Raw genomic sequence first — 27541 nt, 5'->3', positions numbered from 1 at the left:
GAACGCATTGCGTGTCTCTCCTGCATCGTAAAGAAGATATAGTAACCCGTATTTACCGATCGTATCTGACTCGGCCAATCACTGCGAGATACCAGATATTATCTGTAAAATTGGTTATATGAAAATTTCGAACTATGAGCTGATTATTAGTTTCACTAACGTTGACTGATTTTTGTTTTTTTTTTTTTACTTTAAAGGGTTTTTATTTCAAACGGATTATTTATCCGTCTATAAATAAAACTAGACAGAGGCAGAGGAAGAAAATGTCAAAGACGTCTTCAGTAGCGCGTGTAAATTTCATTTTCGGTTTCGCAAAGTAAATTTTCTATGTTTCGTGTCTTTTTTTTTGAACTTTCTTAAATATCTCCCAGTTTCGCAAAATACATTTTAACACGACGGGCGATTCGAACAAAGAAGAACCGTAGTATTTTTTTTCCTACGACGGAGCGTCTTGTGCACGGAAGACCACACGAGTCAAAGTTTTTCACTTGGTCGGCGATCGAAGTGGACTTTCAGGTTCTTTGGGATCGAACGAGGAGAAAAGACATCGACCTCGTAACAGAGACGCGCTCAAGGTTCCGACGGGGCATAATCTTCTTACGCTACCTTTATCACGATGACGTGCCTGCCCGATGGGACTGCGGCAGTGCTCTCCGGGCTGCTCGCTTTCTCCAATTTGTCATTCGCGCAGTGGCGGCGACGGCGGCGGCGGCGGCGGCGGCGGGACGGTATTGCGATATTAATTAATCTTGCGCACATGCGCGCCCTCCATCCGCGTGCGCGCGCGCCATCGGATGCATCGCACCGATCGTGCGGGGCCCACACGTGCATACGCGCCGCTCACGTTTCACCACGTGAGATAACATCCCGCGAGCAGGTGGAAAGTTCCACATAACACAATCGCGTTACGACCGCGTCCAACGTGAGGCCCGTGCCGTAAATCATACGGAAATGAAAAGCAGCGCGCCCGCGAAACCAACTCTAACTGTGCAACTATTACACATTTCTTTCCCCGTTAGAAACATTTAGCTCGGGATACGTGCGCACACGTGAAATCGCGTTTCTAGAAACGACTTCCTGAACGGAGCGTAAATCGGAGTTGAAACAATTCTTAACTTACAAAACGGTTTCTTAAGATAAAGCCTCTCATAATTAACCTCTTGTAATTGAATGTTGTAACTTAATTACGAATTACGTATACTTATCGTTGAATTATACGTGTATAAGTGGATGAGACTTGAAAAAAAAAGAGCAACGCGAGAATAAACAAATATATGCCACGAGAGTAAGAGACATAAATACTGCGAGCAAAATTTATGTTGAAAAATTTAAATATTTAATCCAATAGGTTCAACTAAATATTAATTGTTGCTTTAATTAATTCTTGATTTAAAAAATGTTAATGGTTAACACGAATGAACCATATCATTTTTTTTATAAATTGTCGAATCAACCCAATGTATCGGACTAAATATTTTTCGATAAATTTTTTTCCCCAATGTACCGAGATGAAATAAACTGAACTCACAATTAGTGAATTTAAACTAATTTGCGAATGATTAAATTACTGCAATAAAATTCACGATCGTCGTTATTACGAACGAGACTTCCCGTTTTATGATTCTTATCGAAGACACGAAACACAATGTCAAAATGGGATCTTTTTCGAGGTCGATCGTGACAGCCGCGGTGTACGATGCGCTTTAAAGTATGCATCGCGCAGCCATTCTTAGCGATGCACGTGCACCGAGAGGTTTGCGCGTGTACGCTATGCGCCGACATCACCGTCAGGTCGAGATAAGATCGGGGACAGGTGGAAAGTCCACGGCTCCCACGCGACCCCGGTGTGTTTGACCATGTTTAAAGCAGCTCGGACCGGAGAGATTCAACTCGGCTCCAGAAGGATTAGAATTAGGGATTGTTACACCCGCGAAGATTAGTGGTACGCTAGCGGTAAAAACGTGGAACATGGGAATAACTTCGGTTATCACTGCGAACGTGATCCTTTAGACGCACGGTTGTACTAATAGCGTATTATCCCTTTAATTCCGTCAGCAAGAAATTTTGTGATACGCCAAATTTGAAAAATTGTAAGTTTTGACGTAAAATTAATATTTTATATTTTTCTATGTTTTTTATAGAATTATATTATTGTAAGACATTTTATAATGTTTAAATTAAAATCTGCTGAGATTTTTGAAAATATGTTGATATATTAATCATGTAAAGTATATAATTATAAATAATTATATAAGCGTTGCATATAAAACAATTATTAAAAACTCTCAAGCAGATTTTAATTTAAAAATAACGTTGTGTGTCTTACAATCATGCACTGAGGGAAAAATTCCTAAATTTTAATAAATATTTAAATGAAATAAATATTTACTAAACATAAATATAGATTTATTTAGAACAAGAATCACTAATTTAATTTAAATATTATTTTTTCTTATAGAGTAAATATTCACATAACGTAAGTAAATATTTTTTTAGTACTATTCGAATATTTATTAAAATTTAGGAATTTTTTCCCTCAAGTGTACAATAGTTTAATAATGAATTCCTTGGAAATTAATTAGAATGAAAAATTTCAAAGATAATAATTGTCATTTAAAAGACAATAATTTTAACTTTATACGATGCAAATAAAACAAAGATAATTAGAACATGAGGCCTGTCTAAAAACACACAATCGGAATTTCTTATTGCGCGATCCATTTCGGATGCGTAAATTCTGAAACGATGCATTACAAAAATCATCGACGGTAATCAACGTACGACGACTTTCGGTCACTTCGCCTGGACATGTTTACAACTCGTTAATCGGCGAAGTTAATTAATTACGTGAGACTAACACTTGCTAATTGTAGCGAATGGCCACGTTAGCGTCTCTTAGCCACTTGGCGCAATCGCGTCTCAAGAGGTGTAATGCGACGACGATACGCGGAGCTGCCAGCCGTCGAGTCTGCCGGATCGAGTCTCATTGAATCTCATTGTGAGAATGATAGCGCGGCGACCTTGTATAAACACAACAACGCCGTACGCCGCGCAAAAACAAATGCCGCGCGCCACGCGCCAGCCAGCTCTTTCACGAAATATTTCACGTATTAAAATAAGTCAAGTTCGAAATCTATCCTTCGCGCGTATCACATTACTTATGTGCGTTTAATCTGAGATATTATATAATTCAGATAATATAAATTACTTCTGAAAGAGTATATCCATTATATAAATTAATATTCACGGCTCATGTATGTATTATTTATATGCATCGACGTATGTATGTATTAATATATGTAAATTAATATTCTCGTACCTGCCAATTATAGAAACCGAGAAAAAATTAGTAGCTAAATAGAAAAATTAATATTACCCGAGCTGTAAAAATCAATGACAGATGATAGATCAATATGTGTCTGAAGTATGGTTGTAATGCAAATTCATTAGACAATTTTGACCCTTTGTAACTCGGAAACTATTAATCTAAACATCTTTGCATTGGGAATTTCTTTAATTAATTTCCAGATTAATTCATCAAAGTAGCGTATGGTGGTTGTCGGGAATACCTTGCGTAAAAATATTGCGTAGCAAATTACGACTATTTGACTGCATTATTGTTTCCACGATAATGATAATTAATTAATGTGGTAACCTCTGTATAAATAGATACAGCTCTATTCGTAAAGAAAATAGAAAATAATATTCTTTTATAAGCTATTTATTATTTTTCTTCAACGATTTGAATTAATTTAAGCAATCGTGCGTATTACCAAACGGGATCGCGTTCTGGAGAATGGAAAACCGTTTCTCATCGAACAAACGCTTTTTACTCGACTTTCAACAAAAAGTCATCTGTCATCGAGATATCCGCAAGAAATCGATCTTCCTGTTCACGTAACTCAGTCTTACGCTTAAGTACCGATCCACATCGCGCACACCGTTTTTAATTCTATCCCACGCAAATAAACAGGTTTTATTGAGAACGTGTGCTCACAAACGATTCGTATTCCTACAAGCAAGACTTGCACATGATTAAAATTTTATTTATGGATCTTGCAGATAATTTGCAAAAAATAAATCAATTTATAATTACGATGTAAATGTTTTATGCAAAACTGTAGTAGAAAGATGATCAAATCATATAATTTTTTTACTATATCAAATATCAACAAAAATTGTACAATTAAAATATTGTAAATATATCATGTGCGCATACAAAATTTTTCCTTCATTAAATAAATAATAAATTTGAAAAAAAAAGGATTACAATTTAAATTATATAAATTTTAAAACATATATAAATTTTAAACATAAACACAGCTATATGCAATTTTTAAAAATGACAAACGATTTAAAAAGCATTCGAAAGTTTTCATTATTATTAGCAAGCCGCAAAAAGAAAGCCATTCTATTTTTTCGCTCGTCACACGTTGGACGGATGGATCTGCGAGTTCTGTCGGACCTGTTTCGAGAGGTCAAAGCAGACTGGCTCTTTCATTTCTCAGTATTCACTTGTGCTCCCTTACTCCTTTCTCAGTTATAGAGGAACCATGACGCGCTCGATCGCGCCAAGGGCCTCATTGACAATTTCGGTCGCGTCGGTCGCATCATAAAACGAAGAGCAACAAAATCCCGGAGCCGCGTGCACTTTCTTGCCTGCATTACGGTACACGGGAAGCGAGCAGCGACGCGCCGTCTGATATTGTCGCGCGAGGAAACGATGATCGGCTGCTGCACGTCGACGGAGAGTGGAAAAAGAGAAGAAGAGAAGAGAGAGGGACGATCGTCCGAATGAATGGCGAGGTATCGATACGAGAAATATCGGTTGTACCACCGAGTACGCCTCCACCATCCTCCTTTCTCCCTCCTGCCCACTCCTTTTTATTCCTACGCTCCTTCCACGGCTCACTTGGCCGACAGGACTACGCACCGCGTGTGTGCACGCCCGTATAAATAAACGGTCCATACATTATTTATAAATCGCTTATGCACCAACGGCAAGGTCAGATAAGATCTGAGACCTGCCGTGAGAGGGATACGCCCGGTGGAACATACACGCGGGGCTTTTACAATCTTCGCGGAGTGACCTATCGTCAAGTCGGGTCTCCCCCGGGTCCGCGACGACGGACGAGGAAACCTTAGGAAGAACGAGGTCGAAGACGCGGAGGGATCGGTACACGAGAGGTCGGACATGGACGCGATACCGAGAGACGCTGTGACTTTCAGATCGACTGTAATAGATAACGACGGAGGACGTGATAGAGAATTTGTTAGAAAAATTAGGTGACCGTGCAAAATTGTCGAGAACTGAATTAGGCAAAGGGTACCTTTAAGATGACAAAAAATACCTCATCACCGAAATTTCCGTAAAAATATAACGGGAAAATGTTAAACAAAGTATAATTAATCATCTCTGCATAATATAATAATTATTGAAGCAATAATTTCTAAATCTTTTTACATTAAAACACACGATCGAATATGATTTCTTTTTAATTCTGAAATACTACAATTGTAAACAATTTTTTCAAGTATTTTAAACTTTCTATATATTAATTACACTCGCTTTGCAAAAAATTTTTATAACTTTTACAAAAAAAGCAGAAAGTGTACTCAGAGAAAAAAATTGTAACAGCAATTAGAAAAAGAACAAATAGTGCTTCAACTGCGTATTATAAACTTGTAATAAGAGCAAGAAACAAGTTGTATGAAAACTACGAAAATATAATATAACCATTCGTGAGATAATTACAGAAAAATAATAATACAAATGTAGGCAATGAAAAAATTGAGCTTGCTGAGATTCGAACTCGGGATCCTTCGTTCTTTTCTCCTATCACTGCTGTTATAATTATTCCGATCGTACGTGAATACTTAATTAGCCTCATTAGCCTACATACCTACACAAGATAGTCTCAAAGAAAAATTAGTTAAATTTCCGAATTGTCGAAACTATTTCATTTCCTCACAATGTAGAATTTCAACTAATTACCTTTTTACGTATCTTGTTCATTTGATTTTAGACGGTGTATAAACATTAAAAATGCGTGCGGTGTGTCATGATGACGTATCCCATGCGACGAAGGAATCAAGGAACGAGAGAGAGAGAAAGGAAGTAGCGAGAGATCTCCTCGCTACTTCCTCTCTGTCTCGTTCTACAAGATCTGGCAGTATGTTATGCCGACTCGATTGCAGATAATCATCCTCCGCGCGCCGCGCCGCATCGAACTTGATCGACTTATAAATCGGTATTCGCATGCACACAGCACTTGCATATAGTTGCAGCAACTCCTACCTGATGAGATGAGTTATCCAATCGTGCTAGGCATAAACATGCGATTATACGTGGCAGCCCGCGGCTGTTACATCAATTGTAAAGAAACGCGAGAAATTACCCTGACTGCAGAGAGCGTCCCCTAAATGTAATGCAGACTAGAGACAATACGGATTATAAAATCGGAACTGTCGCAATTAGCATTCAATGGGCTAATTATCGAGACTATTTATAATTGAATAGAGGTATATATTATAACTGGATTGCGAAATTCTTGCAGCAAATGCAATTAAAGTGCGCGTTATTTTAAAAGCGGATAGAGAGAAAGAGAAGGCAGAGATTGGAATATCGTCCGATACAGTCTGATGAAATACTTAATCTAATTATACAGGGACAAACTAGATTAAAGATTATCAAACCATTCAATGCCAAAATCGAGTCTCGCCTGCCGAAATGAGGTGTGGTGCGACAGCGATTTAATGGCCACTCAGTCATAACAATCGCAAATTATCCGTCCGATTTCAACGGGCACCCCGGCTGAGCCCCCCCCTCTCTCTCTCTCTCTCTCTCTCTCTCTCTCTCTCTCTCTCTCTCTCTCTCTCTCTCTCTCTCTCTCTCTCTCTCTCTCTCTCTCTCTCTCTCTCTCTCTCTCTCTCTCTCTCAGATCAGTAGGCAATATCTCATAGAGCAGCCGACTTGTGTTTAGCCTATCACGAAGTGGATGTCCTTGCCGTGACCGTGAGACTAATTGCGCGAGGTGGTCAGCACGAAGAGGAACGTTGGGAGAGGATAAATAGTTGATAGTGGTGGTGGTTGTGGTGGTGACGACGACGCGAAAGAGAAGACAAAATATCACGCTGATCCCGAAGAGGATGTCGCCCGAAGAGCGGCAAACAGCTCTCCGGCCGTTTCATTTTGTTCACGGCCCCACCATCCATCATCCCAGCTTCCCTCCTCTCTAAAGGACGCCTTAGCGCGCGATCCTGAACGCGAGACGTTCGTTTATAAGCCTCGTCGAAAAGATGGATGACGAAGAGTATTAAGTTTTTGTCTCTTCTAATGCTTTTTCTATGCATTGCGCAACGCATATCACTGCTGCGCGAGAGGATCGCGAGTGGAAACTGATGCGAGTGTGCATCTGATGCGCGCGCGCGCGCGCGCGTGTATGTGTGCGTATGTGTGGGTGGAAGAAAGAAAGAAAGAACTTTTCTAAACTATAAATATTCTCGGGCGCATTATCAGATTTACGTAAGATTTACTACGAATTGTGCTAAATTTATTCGATGAAAGTAGAATGAAGATAGAAGAGAAGATGGTATTATGGGCTGTGTAGGTGTTATGGTATTGTGGCAGTCGTATTATTTCCGTTATTAAGTGACGAATTTTAGTAATTATTTATGACGTCACTTTAGTAGTCTGCCATTATGTAGTAGCGCCAACATGCTAATACATTTTTACTTTAAACCATTTTGAAACAAGGAGAAGATAAAATCTTTAATGTTTCTGAGCGCAAAAGAATTAAAAATATATAATAATCAATATGACCAGATAAAAATATAAATAAATTAATTTTTAATTAATTTTTGTGATCACCACCCCTGCTCCTCCTCTTTGACTCATTACGTTATGTTGCTATATTTTTATAAATAATATTCAATGTAATAAATATTTCATAACGTTGAGTTTAGAATCTATTTAACAACATTTTAATGAATGTAATCGTCAAGTCTCAATATAAAATAATAATTAACAAAGTTATTGCATAAAATGTAAATGGGAGATCATACTACCCTCTCTCCTCTATATATAATAATAATAATAATAATAATAATAATAAGTAAAACGTTAAGTGTATTAAATGTATATCGTACGTTCTCACCAAATAAAGAATATTGTGTTAATGTTTCAATACTTAACACTATAGCTTTCGATTTGTATGCAAATTCACAAGGAGATCGTTTATGGTATAAAAATGATTTCAATTATACGCTGATTATATCGCGGATTGAACAACGGGTCGCGGATTTTTATCGTTTACAAATTGCGGGAAAGTGCGGCACACTTTTCAAAATGTACCGCTCGAAAGATCACCGCGCAATCGTCGTGACATCGGCAACGAGACAACGAGAGATAGAAAGTTAGAAGTTAATTTGATGTCACTGGCGTCCACAAAGAGCACTCGAAAGAGTTCTCCCCGGCCGCTTTCTCGTTTCCTCTCGTAACGCAAACGCGCAGATATCTCTTCTAATCTTAGACGGCGATCCGTCCACGTTGCTGCGGAAAAACGATCGAGTATCGACCGTATGGGGTCTGTAATTTGAGAGAAGGGTATCCTAGGTCGGGAATCATAGACAAGATTACTCGGGTGGAGCAAGAAGAAGCCCATCTTTCTCTCTCTGGGCAAAAGAGAGACGGTCAGGTGAGTAGCCCTGCCACGCCGATACTCTCCGAAGACGCGGTAAATACGCGGAAATCGCGCGCTACCGAGAACGAGAATTTCTCGTTAAGAGAAACTCCGTAAATGTAAAGTCCGGCCGGCGTGGCGGAGATCGCTCATTCAAGTAGATGCACAGATTTTCTCGGAACTTTCAAGAGCTCGTAGAGAAACTCTTTTTTACCTGGTTTCGAATTCGCGAAAGAAGAAGGATAACAGAGAGTACGTGTCAAATTATTTGAATATTTAACGAGCGTAAACATTCATGATATTCCAACATTATCGATTGGCAAATAATTGAAAGATTTCATAAGAAAAATGCTGCTGGAAAGATAAATTGAGATTGCGCGTGTACATTAAAAAAAAAAAGAGTTTTGTAATAATAATCGAGCCTAGACGACAGTTAATAAGCTTCAGCGAAATAATTTCAATTAGGTGTTCAGTTAATACAATCAAATATTTTAATAGCCGTTTGGTGGCCGTTTAATAACCGATTAATTATTATTACGTTTGGTCATTATTAATATAATGATTAAATATTTGGTTATATTAATTAAACATAAAATTAAACATTAAATTTAATTGAAATCATTTCACCAAAGATTGATTATTATTACCAAATTCTTTTTTTTTCAGTGTAGTAAAAACAGAAATATTGAAAAGAATCGTCAGTTAGTAAATGGCTTCCGCAAGACGTCTGTACGGCGTTTCGTCAGAAATTGAATGTCACAATGCGAAAAGACGTGATGAATATACGCGGCGTATAAACGCGTATAAATCCATTCAGATATTTTACCAACGGCGAAGGTATCCGTAAATTGTGCCAATGTGTCTTGACAAAAACTTGATAGATAGGCTTCATAATTGTATCTCTTATATTTCTTGGACATTTGATTTGGAAGCGGCCGATGAAATTGGATTCGATTCATCAACCTCTGGTTAAATGGTCTACGAGCGAATACGGGTGGCTTTCAAGCGCGATAACGCTCGAACGGAGCTCAATAAGAGCGGCGAAGGCTTTATCGCTCATTGAAATTAATGATACCCGACGTGGTCTCGTCGACGATAGTGGCACATTTTTCTTACGTCTTGACAGGTGATTACGCCGGTGAGATCTCCGAGTAATTGTTTACAGCGCGTTTATTAAATATACACGGTGTCTCAGAAGCAGCCTCCCAATTATAAAAATAAACATAGATTCAGCGCGGATTGCGGAGAGAGAATTATTTGGTTGAAACTAAATAACATGACGCTCCGATCGCTCTAAAGCCCGTCATTTGCTTCTCGATTTGCTCGAGACAAGTGTCAAGCGACATTTCCAAGAGACGCGTTTTTTTTTTCAATTCTCGGAGAAAGATTCTCCGTTACAAGTATAAAGTAATTTCCGTCGAAACACTAACAATAGATCTTTCCCGACGATCAGCAGAAAGACCTAACGCGTAAGACCGCGTCGATCCCGCGCGGATCGACCAAGTTTTCAATGAAGCCCTTATAAAGGTAGAGCGCGTACAACGGCTTCTATGGACGAAGCCAGCGAAGGTTGCGCGAGGAAAAAGCTCTGATTCGACGAAAAGAAGGAGAATACGCCTCCCTCTCCTCTCTCCCTCTCTACCGAACTCGATTAATCGGCCGGGGGCTATCCGATCGAGGATGAATGCACCGTAAGGCGGCGGCCCACCTCATCGTCACTGCCTCCATTCACTAGGAACAATCTACAGGCAATTTCATTTAGCGTCGTTGCGACCAGGCTTCTCTTTCTATCTTTTTCTCTCATTGCCTCTCTCTCTCTCTCTCTCTCTCTCTCTTTCTCTCTCTCCTCTTTCCTGCTATACGTATACCGTTACGACTGGTTATCCAACTTTGCAACTTTCTGCCTTTTTACAACAGCACGTTAAGAATGGCGATGGTCACTCTCGGTTCGCCGTCCGTCGGAATCACGAGATTATCTGTTCGCCGAAGGAGGATAAACATTATCGTAAAATTAACTTCCCCGGCAATTTCTTGTTATTTGTTTATTACGACGTCGTCAATTTCAATTGTTTAGTGCCGATCCGTACGAGTTTTACCAACGAGACATTCAAATTGAGATGTACTCTCTAAATCGGAATTAGTGTATTAGTTCACTGAAAGAGAGTGAATAGTCTGATTTCAGTGTTATACTTATAACTGTGTATGAATCAGAGATGTATGCGCTATTAGTGAAAGTACTCTTTTCTTAATCGGAATCACTGAAAGTGAGTGGACATGAAAAAAACAATTTTGTTAAAATACAGATCTGAAAATGATCATGTTGGACCATTTAGAAATTGTATCAGATATTTAAAGGTATTTGTTTTGGTTATACAAGGTGAGTTAAAAATTATCGAAATTAAAGAACCAAAAGCTCCTCTAGGTTCTTTTTTTCCTAATCAACAACAAAAAATTTTTGTCACAAATTTGGCTCTTAAATTAGTTGCCTACAAGAAAACAATGAAAAAATTTATAACACGATTTTTGCAGCAAAAATTATTATATTTTGCTACAATTTTAAATAAATAACTTTTAAACTAGTAAGTGAATCTAAATAAATTTTTGCACAAATATTTATTAAAGTTTCATTAGTATATGTAAAAATTTTGATTTAATTAATAATGATACTTCCCCATCAAATTTGCAAATAAGTACTGCAGAACGCGATTCTACATACAAAACAAAGATTCGTAACTTTTAAACCAATAAATGAATTGCACTCAAATTTTACACAAACTATAATACTAGACTATTCTATGAAATTTTTATATTTTTGGTAATGTTTCGAGATATGACACATACATCCTTAACTTGATTGCTAGAATATCAAAACTATTTGCGGCAACATTATCATGCTTGGGCGTCCCACCCAATTATTTTGATGATCCAACATAAAATAATTCTCTGATCTGTATCTAGCTAAATTTTTAGATGCTGCAGTAAAGTTGTTTTTCTCCGTGCATCGATGATCACAGTAATAAGTATACTGCAAACCAGTAAGATTTTACTGATTTAAATTTAGAGAGTAGACGAAGATATAATACCCAACGTCCAACGCAATCATTGAATGAAGTCAATTTATTAGAGAAATCCACGAACCGTCATAAATTCATTCCTACATTAATTTTTACCTATTCGAATGCTTTGTGCGGTTTGTATGTCACTAATCTGCTACCTGATTTATTATTATCTAAGTAAAAATACAGTATGCTATCGCGTTACGGTACACGCGCATCGATATTTGTCAAAGAAAACGTGGAAAGTAGCGAATGAACGCGTTACAAGCGCAGCTTGTCGGAAAGAAGAGAGTGATGGAGTAGCTTGTGCCTAAGTAATAGCAATTTATAGCGCCCTTCCATCCCGATGTAAAACGAGCTGCATACATAGAGATATACGCTTTATCGCCGTTACAATGTTTCCGTTTGTTAATTTAAACGGCGGTCCTCAAAGCCGCGCGCAGTCCCGAAGGCGAGAAACAAATATCGAGATCGACCGTGCGATACGTCATACATATACCACAGGACATAACAGTACTTCGCTCATAGCTTACGTCGTCGTGAGCCAACTAAATAATGCGGCTAACAATGGGCAAGTTATGCATATGGAACGGATGAAGTTTCGACCGACCGGCACGCAAGGCCGGTAATAAACTGCAGAACAGTCGACGTTCCATATCGCGAATACAAAGTACGTGAAATCGCAGAAAAATATCGATCTCTAAAATTGGAATATGCGCAGAGAAACTTTATTACGATAGAACGTCAATAGATGTTTATGTGTGCCTCACTTATTTCCCTATTACACTGAGAAAAATGATTTGATTATCTCAACAAGACAAGACACGTAATAATTGAATGCGTTGTGGTGTAGAATTTCTGATTGTTGTAATAGGACTCGAGATTTTGTAACTCGAATGTTTGATAGACTTTTTATTACTACCAGTATTTCGTATAAGATTTTTGATTCGTCCGTTTTTTAACAGACGTACCGGTTGAATCAGATTTTCAATTACAACAAAGAACTCCTTCTGTTTTTATCTTTCAATGAATAACATTATTTTTTTAATAGCTTAATGTATTGCCATTTATTAATTAAACATGATAATGTGTTGTCATTATTAAAAGAAAACGCATTTTAATAAACTATGTGGAAAAATGCAAAAATTAGCTATTAACGGTATCGTTCTTTCGTTTAAATTCTTCAAACAAAATCTGAAGAAGAAAAAAGAGAATAATCTTTGAATGGGGCACGAGGTAATTCGTATTTGCTATATAAAATTGTTATATAAAATCAAAGTTTTATACCGGGGTAACATTTAAGAAGTTATCTGCGTTGATAAGCCAAAAATTCACGTCGCACGACGACGGTACGTGCAACGACTGCATTGCATAGCGAAACTCCTTCAAAGTCCGAAACCGCGTGATTTTAACACCTTGTAAATTCACAGCGGCGACTATTACGCGAGTAACGCGTAGCAATTCAAGCCTGTGTATCTCGATTACGATAACGCACACTTTGCGGAACGTGCACTTGATGCTTAAACCTTCGTATTTACAAATTTCAACGGTACCCTCGCAGAAAATTCTTTCAGCGAATTTCGCGCGATCTACGTGTCGGATAAAATCTGTCTGTGAGCTAAAAAATCTCTAAAAAACATTTATTTCACATCTATTCTGGAGGTTGCTAATAAAAAAAAAGTTCAACTTCTTGTATTGTAGTATGCAAAAGAAATTATATATATAAAATAAATAGATATTGTTAAAAGATATTACTATGAGTAATAAATAATTAAAAATTAAATAATAAAATCGAAAAGTCAATAATTTTTAACTCAACTTGTTAGTCAATTTTAAATAATTTTATTTTTAACTTTAATTAATTATTTTTGTAATACATAAACTTTAATTTACTAAATTTTTAATTTAAATTAAAAATTTGTCTATATAAAGAAAAAATAATAATAAGAGAGCAAATTTCCACTTAATAAACAACATTTTTTGTCATTTTATAAATTTAATTTAGAAATAAATTATTAACTTTGTTTGATGATCTATAATTGTATTAAGTAATCTAACTTTAAAAGCTTATGAATTAAAATTAGATTAATTTTGTTCATGTAAATTTAACGTGACTAAAATAAAACTTCTTTTCGGCATTGTATAACACAATATTTTCTGAAGTAAGTACGATAGTGATCTTTATCGTTCATATTAATAATTTCTGGTGGCCATGACAAAAGCAGACGGTTTTGAAAAGAAATTTATATTCAGCGAGCACGCGGATATATCCATGCTATCTCGTATTGTGCACGTATTGTACGTGTACGTAGATATAATCACGAAATCGTAAATATCGCGAGGAATGTTTCGAGTCGTGTCGAATCACTGAATATCTCTCTTATTCAATTTATAAATGTACATTTGAAATTATGATTTCTCAATATAACAATCGTTCGCTTGTACATTTATACACAATCATTTTGTAGACATCTGTCGTGGAATTTCAATGTTAGAAAAAAAAAAAAAAAAAATTCAGCAAAATTAACGATTGAGAAAATTAAGTATCACGAGCTGAGAAATGGGATAATAATGCTCAGAAAAATAATACACAAAGCTAACGTGGATTGCATCAACAATTCGCATACGTGGCTATATCGAGATCTCGTAATCTGCGCATGCAACTGATAGCGTTTATCTTCGTCCATCGAGGGATAAATCGTCGTCCGGAGCGGTCATTTTCACGTAACCGTTATTACAATCGTGCAGATCTTGCACGCGTGTACGTACAAACTGAAACGAATAGCAATTTTAAAGCTTCGCTCTGCCTGGTCTTTTTTAGCCAAGAGAGCTTCGGTTTTCTTGTAGGTCGTGTATTAGTATTAAATATTTTATTTCTCATTAATTAAGACCACCAGTGAATATCTCCTTAATATTAATTAAAGCACGGTAAAAGGAACTTTTTGTTTCGCATTTAATTACCAATTATCCATTCCACGCGGGGAAAAAAAAGAACCTCGCGGCGAAAATTATTCCCCACGGGAGGAAAAAATGTGTCTCTCGGATCGAAGTGGAAACCTGATTAAGCGTAAAAATACACGAACAATAAACGAAGAACTAGCTCGGCCACTACTGGAATGTTAATTCACGTGACCCTCTTTACTTGTTTACGTCCCACGAAGAAGAAGAAGAAAAAGTTTTCGTAATGAAGTTTTGCAATAAACAAGGTAAAAAGATGTTAATGGTAAACATTCCACTACGACGCAACGGCGGTATATATAGAGTGCGTTCATATCCCGTTTGTAAAAGTACGCATGTTCCGCTCTTTATCTTTCGACGTATCAAAAATTTCAATTTTCATAATTGATGAATATAATATTTACTCCCCTTTACCGTGGTACGATCATTTTCACGGTGTACAATAGCCGGGCGCAGCGCAAACAAAAAGAAAAAGAAAAAGAAAAATAATATATATACGCGAACGTGTGCGCGGCGATAATGTTCGTGACTCGATTGACGATAATTAATGGTTTTTCCATTTCACGTGACTCCGGCGTAGGAGTTATCTCCGCACGCTAATCGCTAAAAGCAACCAGCCGTCCGATTTCATTAGAAGGTGAAATTCCATTCTGAGCTATTAAATCCGCATCGGTGTGTTCCACGGTCGAGCGATAGATATTGGCCTGTACGGCTGCCGCGGCGAGATCCCATCAACGAAACAAAGCGTATAAAGGGAAGAACGAAAAAAGTCGCCACCGACACGCCGATGTCGGTTGTGTAACAGCGCGCGTTAATTGCCATCAATCCAATCGGGGAATCCGGAATTTCTCCTCGATCGTAACCGTTGTTAATTATCGTGTGCGTGCGTCGATCGAGTCACGAATGCCAGGGCGTTACTAAATGGGAAAACAAGGTTCCTGTGCGTGTTACGTAAATACACGATTTTTGCGAGGTTCAAAGGTCAGAGATCATACAAAAAGTAATAGCGATTAACTTGACCGTATTAATCTGACGTTGCCAAACGCGACACTAAATAAATTCTGCAAATCAAAAAAATTTGTGCGTTATGCTACATGGCTAAAGAAAAGTTTTTTTGATTTGAAGAATTTTTTTGGTTGTTCGTTTTATTAGAATTACAGAAATGGTTGCATTGTGCAACACAATTTGTTTTTACTGAAAGAAATATATTTTTATAAGCAGAACAACAAAATTGTTTCTTACATTTTTATCAGTACTTTCTTTAAATTAAATAATTGTTTAAATTAATTAAATAATTTAAACACATAATTTATTTACTTTGAAAAGGGCTAATAATATCATTTTTTGAAATCAAATAAGTTTTTATTTGCCTCAAAAATACTTTTACTTCAACTTAAAAAATCAAGTTAAAAAACAACTTCTTCCATTTAAACATTACTTTTTCTGAGTGATTTTTAGGAATAATTTTGAGAGAAATTTTGTCCGTATATATACTCATTTTATAAACCCCCTCTTTTTTTAAATACTCAGTGCGTTGCGACACATTTTTTACACGAATAAATTAATAAAAATAAATAAACTAAATTAATAAAGCCGAAGGAGTGAATGACACCGAATGTCAAGAGAGATTTGAGGAGAGCAGGTAATCAAATAAATTCGTAAAATTAATTTTCTAATTATAATTAACTGTAAAATATTAAGTTACTAAAAGTTAAAGTAGATATGAATAAAAAAGAGTATTGGCGGAGTATCAGGAACCCGATAGCAAGAGAAGATATTCGCAAAAGCCGGGAGGAAGCCCGAGGTACCGTAAGACGTCTCGGAATCGTTTCACCGGATCAAAATTTAAGGTACGTCCCAACCCGCGTCTCGGGCTCTCTCTCTCTCTCTCTCTCTCTCTCTCTCTCTCTCTCTCTCTCTCTCACCCCAGGAAATTATTTCTCGAAGGCACTTGCGAAGGCGCTCACGAAGAAGTAATCGGACTCTGAAAATACTAAGTTGCACGCCGATAATGGCCGGTCACGAGCGAGCATGGCCCAAGGGTCTCTTTAGTCAAGAACAAGAACGTACGTACACGCGTAATAAGACCGATTTCTTTTGTTAATCGTATTTTCTATCGTACTGTACGATTGTGCATTCTCGCGTTGCCCGCTGAAATCAGATCTTACGATATCGGAGCGAGATATGTGCATAGGTCTGGAAATAAGCTCCCTGAATGACGAATGAAAATCAACTCTTCTCCTCCTTCTCGCCGCTGAAAATCTCGCGGACCGATTTACGTAAGTTTGTAGGTTTTCAGAATAAAATTATACTTTGCTGAAAAACACAAGGCGCAACGTGTCGAGAGAGATAATAATACACCGATTAACGAACTAGTCTCGATTTCTTTCTCTCCTTTCCTCTAACTATCGTGATTACCGTAACCAGCTTACCAGGAGGACCGTACTACGGCCCACGAGTGAAGAAATATTGCGTCGCGTATGCATACGTTATTTGCGGTCACGCGGGAGAGAGAGAGAGAGAGAGAGAGAGAGAGAGAGAAAGAGAGAGAGAGACGGCTCGTGTGAAAGGTGGGAAGCGAGACGGGAGAATAAACCGATACAGAGATACCGCATCCATGCGAAAGCCGACAGGCCAACAACTCTCGGAGGGGGCCTTCTTCTCTCTCGTAGGGGTGCTGCTGAAGGAAGAGATGGCTGGAATGCACCGAGAACAGGTCGCAAGGCTGCCGACATTCCGAAATTTCGCAACAGCGCGGAGAGAGGACCGGGAATAAACAGCCGTGTGTATCGGAGAACGCCTGAACGCGCGCGAACAAAAATCCGCCAATTTTATTCCGAGATATGCAAAATGATAATTCTCATCTTCTCGAGATTAAAATGTTGAGTTAACGGAATTACGACCAAATTGAAGTTTTATTTGGTCGTATATATTAAAATTACACAGATCTGCGATCAAATAGAGGAATTTCGAAGAATGTGAGCAGACAATTTCTTCACTTTGGCATTTTATCCTTCAATTTTGCCTCGAAATGTATTAAGGATATTTTGGTACACAATACGAGCTAAAAGTTATCAAAATTTAAAGACTGAAAACTTCTCTAGATTTATTCTTTTTTTCCCCCTAATCAACAACAAAATTTTTTGTTCGCGAATGCACGAATTTTGGTCCTGAAACTAATTGCAAAAAAGAGAGCAATAAACAATTTGATTTATAACGGTTTTTGCAGCAAAAATTACAATATTTTGCTGCAATTTTAAATAAATAACTTTTAAACGAGTGAGTGAATCTAAATAAATTTTTGCGCGAATATTTATTAGAGTTGTATTAGTCGAAAAATTTTGATTTAATTGGTAATGCTACTTCCCCATTAAATTTGTAAATAAGTATAATACAATATTAGTATAATTAATTATATAATATACTAAAATAATATAATTTAGTGTATAATATACTAAAAATGTAACTTTGTACAAATGACGATTCCTTGCGTCGTTACGATTTTAGTTAAAAGATATAGCACAATTAACTCCGACAATTAAAGAAGCGTTAAAACGAACGGTAAAGCGACCGAATATAAAAAAAGCGATTTCACGTACAGAAAAGAATAAACATTTACGAAGTGACAACGATTCCGCTATCACGATCTCCTTCTCCTCGATACTGTACAGCGCAAATTGGTTTTTAAAGCTCTTATCGTTGATTTTTTTAACGTTTTCCTCTCTCTTTCTCTCTCTCTCTCTCATGATTTTCATGGTTCCGTTCAGTGATCGCTAAGATCGCGCCGTAAATAAAAAATTATACGAGACCAAAAAAAACAAAACTATAAAGATTCCTTTCTCATTCTGACAAATGTTCTACGTTCTTCTTCTCACAAGAAGATGTATTTGTATTCCCGATCGTGACGCAGCGATACCTCGCGCGCACTCTCAAATTAAAGAAGCAAGACTATCTTTCAAGTATTTTTATTTCACTCCACAGAGCTAGATCAGATATTTAAGTCTCTACAAAATGCGTACGATATATCATTTATATTAATATATTTTTGTTCCTAATTACAACGTGCGAGTATTATAAATATTTTTATGCAATACAGTTTAATAAATTTTACGCTTATTGAATTTATTAAAACTTAATTTGCACCGATATCGTTCTCATCCGGCAGATTAATATTTTACATACGGGAACGCGGATCGCTAAGTTATTTTTACGTTCAAATATTATGTGTTTCTATTGTCGAATAAATATTCCTAAGGAAAAGCACATGTTAAGAAACAGCAATATATTTTATCAAGAATGAAATTTAGATGTCGTAGAAACACGTGAAATAAATTTCTAGATACAAATAGAATAATACGTGTTTGAATGACGTAAGGCGCAATTTCCAGTTTATGTAATCGTCGAACGTTTTAAAATTACATTTGATTCAATACTAATTTCATAAGTGATTGAAGAGAGATCACTAATTTTTTTTTTATATACTTATGGACTAAATTCATCTGCAACGATGTTAAGGCGAGCCGGCTCCAAAATTTTCTTTTTGGCTCCCAAGCAATTTCTTTTAACGCGCCAGATTTTATAATACGCTTACTTAAGACATGCCCTTAAATTGCCACGTAATTGTCGCTCGTTATACGCGTATGATTAACCATCATAAAAAACGTGGACTTGCGAAGCAACGCGAGATCGAAAGCGGTCTAAATATTAAATTGCTGCGAAGAAAAAAAAAACGCACCGATGCGGCAAATAACTGCATAGCAGCATGGCTCTCAACATAATCGTCAAACGGTAATCGCCCAGCGTATCATGGAAAGTCACGCGAAATTTTGCAATTGTCTTTCCTCCAATATCTATACATTTCGTTGTATCTATTTATATTTTCAATGCCAAAACGTTTAGAGGAAAAGGTAATATTATGGCCACCCATTTATGTTTTACACAATAACTTGATAATTAATACTTTAAATTGAAAACTTAACGATTCATCAATTGTTCTTCAAGAAATTCTACACTCAAAGTTAGGACATATTTATTACATTAAATATTATTTAGAAAAATGTAACGACGCTGCATGAGTCGAAAATAAACAGGAATGATAAAATATGAATGGTAACGTAAAAACAAAATACTGGTTTGAAAAACGCAGTTTTTATAAAATCAAAGTTTATACGTTTTTTTTTTTACGTAAGAATGTATTTTTCTTTTATACTTTTTTTACATAGATGAATTTTGAACTTCTGAAAAGAATTACAAATAAAATTATTTAAAATTAACTTAAGTTAAAAATCGTTAACTTTTTAACTACTCAACTTTGTATATTAGCGTCGCTATGTAACGCAGGCTACTAAACAAATGATTCATAAGTAATTAAAAGAATTCGTCACTTAATAACGGAGCTAATACAAGTGGCCGGAACACCTACACGGTTAATAATACCACCTTCTCTTCTTGTTTCGGACTTTATACGATACTCGCGCGTAGATTATGTAATAATTCAAGTCGTGACGGCCGTGTGCTCGCGGCACTGTGACGTCGATCGAAATAAACCGTCATTTTTACTTTATACATCGATCTAGAAACGTGCAGCGCGCGAGACGGCTAGGCTAAAGTTAATGAACCGCGACTGTCGTGATGCAAACGAGCCGGAAGATCGGATGTCGCCTTGAAGGACAGGTAAACGAAACGTGCCGTCGCGTTCGCGAAGCGATTTGCGAACGATGGATCTTACATAATGTCGACGTCCTGACAGCGGTAGGACCTCCGTTCCTTCTCTCCGCTCGTCTCTCGATCACGGGAAAGAATTCGAGGGTGAGCGAGAAGGAGGTGAGACGAATCACGGGCGCCCGTGTACGAGGAAGAGAGAAAAGAGAGGACGGAGATCGCATCGGAAGAGAAACGGAGAAGCATTTATCTTTGAACGTAAATTGCCTAACATCACAGCAGAGTATTAAATATATAAAAGAGATATTAATTTAGAATTAATATCTCAAGTATGAAATCGGTCATCATAATTTATATGGTAAATGTTGACAAAAAAAGTTGTAAGTAATAAAATTAAGCAAGTAAAGAAACATAAGTTGAAACCCATTTTATGATATAAATAAACGAAAGCTCGCGCAATAATTATTAATTACAGTCCGCCTTAAATTCGGCTGTAAATAAAATCAAGTCAGAATATTTTCAAGACTTAATTTGTTTAAGAAATATTTTTACGGATTCAGAAGCTTTTTTTTAAATTCGAAAAAATGTACGCAACTCAGACAACACGCAAATGTTTATAAAAAATAATTATAAATATTTATTGCCATTTACTTTTTTATATATTATATAAATATTTTCTAGATACTTGATAAGAAATTGTAAAATCTTCACTCAAAATATTATTAAAATGAACTACGTATTTTATGTAACATTTATGGTGAGTAAAAAAAATTAATATTTTATACATATTTTACAAATATTTTTACATAATATTTACGCTAAATCTTTACGATCTGTTCAAACTAAATCTAAGATCACAAAAATGTTTATGAAATATTGTAAATATTTATAAAATATTTTTTGTAAATCGGCGAGTTTTTTAAATGCATCGGTCGATCAATCGCATTACGCGCGAATATGCAACTTTTTTTCTGTAAAAGCTGCATTCGCGCATAATGCGATTGATCAATCGATGAATTAAAAAAACTCGTCCAATATATCGCGTGTCGTCTGGGAAGCCGACGATGCGTGCGCGCGTTTCGGGAATTAGGCATTCCTTCTCGAACTGCGCAGTCCCGCTCTCAACTTTGTTCGTCAAAAACGACGAATTTCCCGGTCTAACGTCCAATGACTATAATTACGCGTACATATAGTATTATGTAAGCGAGAGAAAGAGAGCGGCGGAAGAAAAGAAAGAGAAAGAGAGAAGGCAGAGGCAGGAGAGCGCGGTAGCGAAAGAGGAGGAGCCGAAAAGAGCGAGAAAGAAGGTCACGGAGGAACGGAGATGGAAGGAGTCCATCAAGCAAAACTCACCCTGTTGCATTCCAGAGCCTCCGCGCTGTGCTCCTCCTTCTGCTTGAAGCAGCTGCTGCACTTGCTCTTGTTGAATATGTTCGGCGCGAACTTCCTGCACTCGGCGCCGGTGCCGCGGCCGCCGCCACCACCGCCGCCGCCGCCGCCGCCGCCCGTCGTGCCACCCGACATCGCGACACGTGCGAATTAGCCGCGATCACAGCCGAGGCACGGCATACTCGCCCTTGCGCTCCTTCTTCCCGCTCCTCCTTCGCGCCCTGCTCGCGCGATCTGTGTTGTCCGCCGCGGGTTATTATTCTCTCCCGCTTCCGTTCCTCGCGGCGTGCGGTGGGCGCGAGTCGCGCCGGGAACCGCTACTTCCAGGAAGTGTTTACTCCCGCTTACTCGTGCGCCAGTGTCACTTTCACGTCTACTACGGTCTCGCACACACAACACACACACGCGCGCGCACGCGAAGGTCCTTCGGACGTAAGCGCGTGGCACCTTCGTCCTTCCCGACACGCGAAACACCACGCCGCTGCCGATCGCCGTGCGCCGATAAGAGTCGTGTGCGCGCACCACTCGAGACTCGGAAGCTCCTTCACACGGGATCTCGCTCCTTTACGGGACCCCGAGGTCGTTGACGCGTCGACGTCGTTGCGCGCCGGGATGATACTCCGAGAGATTCGCCGCCGCCGCCGCCGCCGCCGCCAGCTGTTCCCGAACACGAGAGAGTGTCGCAAGGGATCCTCGCCCCCGCGGGGCGCTTCGTCCTCCACGGGAATCCTCCTCGCTCCGTGCGAATTCCGCGGCCGAGCTTCGCGAATCACGACAGTCCGAGGATCTCTCTCACTCGCGTGGCAAAAGCGTGGTAGTCCAGCTCCAGAGTGTCGTCCGCCGCCGTGTCACGCCGCGTTCGTTGCGTGTGTTTACGACTCGCGCCTCGCGGGCGAGCGCAGCGCGGCCGCGTATATGCACACCCGCGCGCGTACAACACACTACTACTCCCCGTCGACTGTCAGCACGATCCGGTCGAAACACTCGCCTCGGTTTCCCCACTCCGGCACGGCGGCGCGTAACTCTCGCACACACACGTAAACACACTCACCAAGTGCGCTCCTCTCTCGCACGTATATCCCCCTTCGATCAGCGCGGCAGCGCGCAGGCGGCCAGAGCCACGGCCTCGCCGCCTCTCTCCTCCTCGCGCGCCTCTGCTCCGCGAGTGCACCACTCCCGCGGAGCACGTGGATTTACGCCTGTTTACGCCGTCAATCCGAATCCGCTCTCGTCGCCGTCGTTCGTCACGCGAGTCGACCGCTACTACCGATCGTTGCTGCCGTTGGGAATTCGAAAACATGTCATCGCTCGCCGTGCGCAGACGCGCGACCGGCGGCGGCGGGACGCACGTGTGCCAATGTTCACGTCGTTGCGCGAACGAGCGACTTCGCGGCGTACTACGGAGCGCTCGAAATTGCTCGAAATATCGGGAGTCGACGCGGGACGAATTCACCCGCGAGAAAGACTCGATCCTGTTACCTCGAAGATCTACGAGAGCGAATGTCATACGCGGAGATCCGGCGCGTAATCCTATTCTCATGTGATAGGAACGTACGCGAGACAGGGACAGAACGGCGCACACTGCGCGACACGACGCACGACTAACGCGGAATTACGACGTCAACAACAACAATAACAAGGACAACGACGACGACGCGTCGCGCTGTCCGTACGTTAGGACGCTCCCGCGAATGTCCGTCCGCGATCTCGCTCCGTTCGATTCTATCTGCGCGCTCCGGGCTCCGGGCAGCAGCGCTTCTAGTACTCTCACCGCCCGGCCGACCGCGGAACACCCGATGCGCCGCGTCACTACGCGCAGCCGCGAATGTAGTCCCCGCCTACCGCCGCCACCGTCGCCACCACCGCCGTGCCATCTCGGCATAATCGCGCGAACTGTCGCACCATGTCGCACGAGCCGCATCGACGTTATCAACCGTTATCGACGTATCCCGCGTTCCGCACTAGCTCGCCCGTCACGTCCGTCGACCGCTCGGAATCCCGTGCGACGACAACGCGTCGGTTCCTGGAATTGCAAAATAAACAGAATGAATTATCGCCGCTCGTTTCAGCCTTTCTCTACACCCCGCTTTTCTCTCTCTCTTTTTCTCGCATAGATGCGCGCATTTCGCTTTACGCTCGAAACGGCAGAATGCAAGTAGCGAACGAGACAAATGGATTGGTTATGTATCGTAAAGCTGGCTGGCATTCGTCTCGTTCGTACTTCTTTCTGTGCGCTTCGTTTCTTTCTCTCGTTTCCCTTTTCTCTCCCCGCGGTTTCGTAAATATCTGTTCAGTGATCGTAATGGCGATGCGGCCGATCGATCCATTTCTTTTTCATTCTATGTAAATCTAATCGGACAAGAGGATATTACAAATTACCAATCGTTCCGAAACAACACTCCATTAGAGTATATTTTAACGTTACCGTCGCTCGTTCGAGGCCTTCGCGGCGCACTTTTTTATGCGAAAAATCGTGAGAGAAACGTGCCGTACCTACCTACTATCCACCTTTTCGGAATCCGCTTGAAACCGGAAACGAAGGACGCGCAGCGCCACAACCGAGTCCAGTGAAAAATTTAAAATTGACCACCACTCGAGTCACGCGAGTAACGCGCGCGTGCTCGCTCGCACGCGTGCCCGCGGCGCTCCATCAGCTGATTTTTGCGTCCGGTTCGGCGAGTCATGCCTTTTCTTCCGGTCCGGTACAGACCGTCGTTTCAGTATCTGCGGGATCGACGGTGAAGATGGTAGATGAAGCTGGTGACAGGTTCGTAAACGGGATCATTCCCCGCGGCGTCCCGACGCCTCTCGCTCGAGGGCTGCGTCGCCGGAGCGACGTCTCGGCGACGCGATTTCCCGACTCGCCATCGCGAGCGAATTTAACCTCAAAGCACCGCGGTCTTGCGAATGCGCGGTTGGTTAATCATTAATAAATCTCTCTCTCGGGCCTCGCGTGACTCCGGCTACTTCGAGGAACGTTAAATTCTCAAGTTCGTGACGTCGACTGACGCGATCTTGTCGGGCGGGAAGGAGATTTTTAGTCCTAGCGTCTCAGATTTGTCGCACCTCGTCGGAGCGGCTCGCATCGGCTCCTGTCACTTACACCGTCACTCTTTCTCGAGTCTTTACCATATATATCTTTATTTATGCGTCTCATCTCATTGCTGTGACATTCAATCGCGACATTAAATAACAAAGTCGTACGAAAGTACATCGCTGTGGTCTCAATCTCACCGGGAGGACGTAGGTACGCGACCAAAACAAATCTTGAGTCGACCGACTGTAATCAATGTCTTACATAACACACGAAAGAAAGAAATCTTTCAAAGAGATCGGGATTTCTAATGTTTACTATCAGGCGCTCTACGATAGGCACGTCGCAATTGTGTAGTGTATGTAAATCAATAAATGAACTCTATGCTAACCCTGTTATACAAGAGAAATCCAACTTTTTTTCAGAAAAGATTTGCACTTGTAGATGTAACCTTGGCACTGCTGCGAATTACATAAATAAGATAAATCTTATTTATGTAATCTTGGATTTTGTGTAAAATGCAATATTAGGTTGTGAAAGTATTTGCTCATACATTATTTCCTCTTCTTGCAGGGATGACTCCTCTAATGTTGCCATTATTAGGGAAGTATATGACAGTGAAAATGCTCACGAGACATTTGAATATGAGTTAGAGCGAGCACTGGAGTCGGAATGCAGCTTAATTGTTATCGAACCATCGAAATTAGGTGATGAAACCTCCAGATGGATAGCGGTAGGAAATTGTCTTCACAAGACTGCCGCGTTGTCAGGTCTTGCTGCAATTGTCACAGGTTTGTTTAACTTGTACAAAAATCTTTTATACATATATAATTATATTAAATTACTATATTATTAAATCATTGTGTGAGTACAGTGAAATATTAATATTAAAATTATATCATTAATTAATAATATTTTACAATATCTGTTTTAGGATTGGTCTGGGGCGATCGGCCGTACATCTGTGGTCCACTAGGTTTTACGTCGGTCATAACCTGCGGATTATATACAGTCTCTTGGCAATTTGATCCCTGCTGTCAGTATCAAGTGGAAACTGATACCAGCAAATTGCCACACGTTGAGCTATTAGCTGTTCTAGGTCCGTCGTCTCCGACGTTTCTTGTAAGGAAAGATGATAAGAGGAGACGAATTCTTCACACGACGATTACATTGGCAGCCCTCGGCATTACTGCCTGGAGAGTGTATCAGGCGTTTAAGTGAAAAAAATTATTATTAGCATCGGTTTTGACTTAAGCCAGAATGAAACGCTAAGGTAGGCCACACAATGTCGAGTTTCATAATAGTAGGCCTACTGAATTTCTGAATGGAACGCGTGAACTCGTTTATTCTAATGCCGCGATATATTATGACACAAAAGTATTCTCTCATTTTAATAATTGACTTATAACACTTTTTGATACTACCTCGCAGGTGAATGCTGCTTATGTAATGACTAAACCACATAAACACAAGTAAAGCGCCAGATTTTATCTTATCTTTTACATCGGTATATAATTTGAGATCGTTATTCTTCGCGATTGTCATCTTGACAAAATTTTCCAAAATAATGATTGTGCAAAGCTGGAAAGACCATATACATGCAGTCCCTATAATAAAAAAAAAAAAAAGAAATATTGACATAAGTGTTCTTAGAATGATTAAATTTACAATGGGACAAGGATTTAGCATTATGTATTTTTAGACTGTAAATAAAATAGGTAGAGAGAGAATACAATACGTATGACATGTCAAAGAATATATTGCCTAGATTTTCTCACCCAAGAACAATCTATGTTGAACTAGTATGATATCGGAAAAATATGTTGACCATATAAACTCAATGTAATTTTAGAATTTATTATTTTATTAATCATAAATATAGAATAAGATACATTTTCCATCACAAATGCGTGTACGAAACTCATTTGCATCTGTCCCGTCAAATGGAGGTCGCGAACATTCCTATAAATATTTAACAATGATAAAAATTGAAATCCTGTACATTATATATTATGTGAATTTTCTTCACATGGCATAAAATTTATGGTCGCACGAATGAAACATTCTCTCCTTTATATGTACATCGATACAGAGGCTCAAAAGATGAACAGTGTATATAATTCTGAACATTGCTGTAGAAATTTCAAATCAATCTTAGGACGATAACAGATATACTTTATTTTAAAATATCATCGTTATATCGTTATGTAATGAATCTAGCACAAAATTATAAGAAATGAGATCAACATCTGGAAATCCATACATTTGGATTTCGTTCTAAAGAATTCTATTTTATACACAAAGCGCGGGAACTTGCTGAACGTATTTCTATTAAAGACTTGTTTCTCCATAATATATTAGATTAACGAATTACAATACTAGAAAAGAAAGTCTATTGCACAGAACAAGCTGACTATTATTAGAGCAGAAAATGTAATTAAGTTTTATTTGAAGTATAAATTTTGTTCAGTATGCCTCAAGTATGTTGTAGTTGCATTCTATATTTGTATATACAATGTAACTACATGCCAGAATCGATTATATAGTGATTACATAACTATTATGTAGTGATTAATGCAAACATGTAATCGCTCGATGTGTTACGTTTAATATCATATTTAATATTATATTTTATAATACAATATAAATTTTCATTACGTTTCTTTACATAATCTATTTTATTAGATTAAAGTAAAGAATAGAAATAATACAACTTAAGAAAGGCATATGAAAATGTGATCAATATACGGGATATTGGAATG

General features: G+C 39.1%; 2 protein-coding genes across 6 annotated transcripts in view; one reads left to right on the top strand and one right to left on the bottom strand.

The window, feature by feature from the left end:
• LOC105195559 (protein outspread) overlaps positions 1 to 23511 on the bottom strand; it is a 210612-nt gene extending 187101 nt beyond the window's left edge. For 2 of the 4 annotated variants that reach the window (XM_011161011.3, XM_011161013.3), the window contains exon 1: positions 21710 to 23508. In XM_011161011.3, the coding sequence (XP_011159313.1) occupies positions 21710 to 21880 (171 nt within the window). In that variant the 5' untranslated portion in view covers positions 21881 to 23508. Of the gene's footprint in view, positions 1 to 21709 lie in introns of all 4 variants that reach the window. The other 2 variants (XM_039448304.1, XM_011161014.3) reach the window with 2 other exon arrangements.
• Positions 23512 to 24357: 846 nt separating this feature from the next.
• LOC105195560 (transmembrane protein 11 homolog, mitochondrial) lies at positions 24358 to 26686 on the top strand. Of its 2 annotated transcripts, XR_850706.3 has the most exons (4): positions 24358 to 24512; positions 25353 to 25570; positions 25714 to 26052; positions 26211 to 26686. XR_850706.3 is itself a non-coding variant. In XM_011161015.3 (3 exons), the coding sequence occupies exons 1-3, from the start codon at positions 24490 to 24492 to the stop codon at positions 25998 to 26000; spliced, it is 528 nt and encodes a 175-aa protein (XP_011159317.1). In that variant the 5' UTR covers positions 24358 to 24489; the 3' UTR covers positions 26001 to 26686. The 2 variants fall into 2 exon arrangements, 1 of the variants encoding a protein (XP_011159317.1); XM_011161015.3 differs by having other exon boundaries at positions 25714 to 26686.
• Positions 26687 to 27541: the final 855 nt, after the last annotated feature.

Source organism: Solenopsis invicta, chromosome 4 (assembly GCF_016802725.1).
Source record: "Solenopsis invicta isolate M01_SB chromosome 4, UNIL_Sinv_3.0, whole genome shotgun sequence".
NCBI lineage: Eukaryota > Metazoa > Arthropoda > Insecta > Hymenoptera > Formicidae > Solenopsis > Solenopsis invicta.
This window is presented reverse-complemented; position numbering and strand designations above follow the sequence as displayed.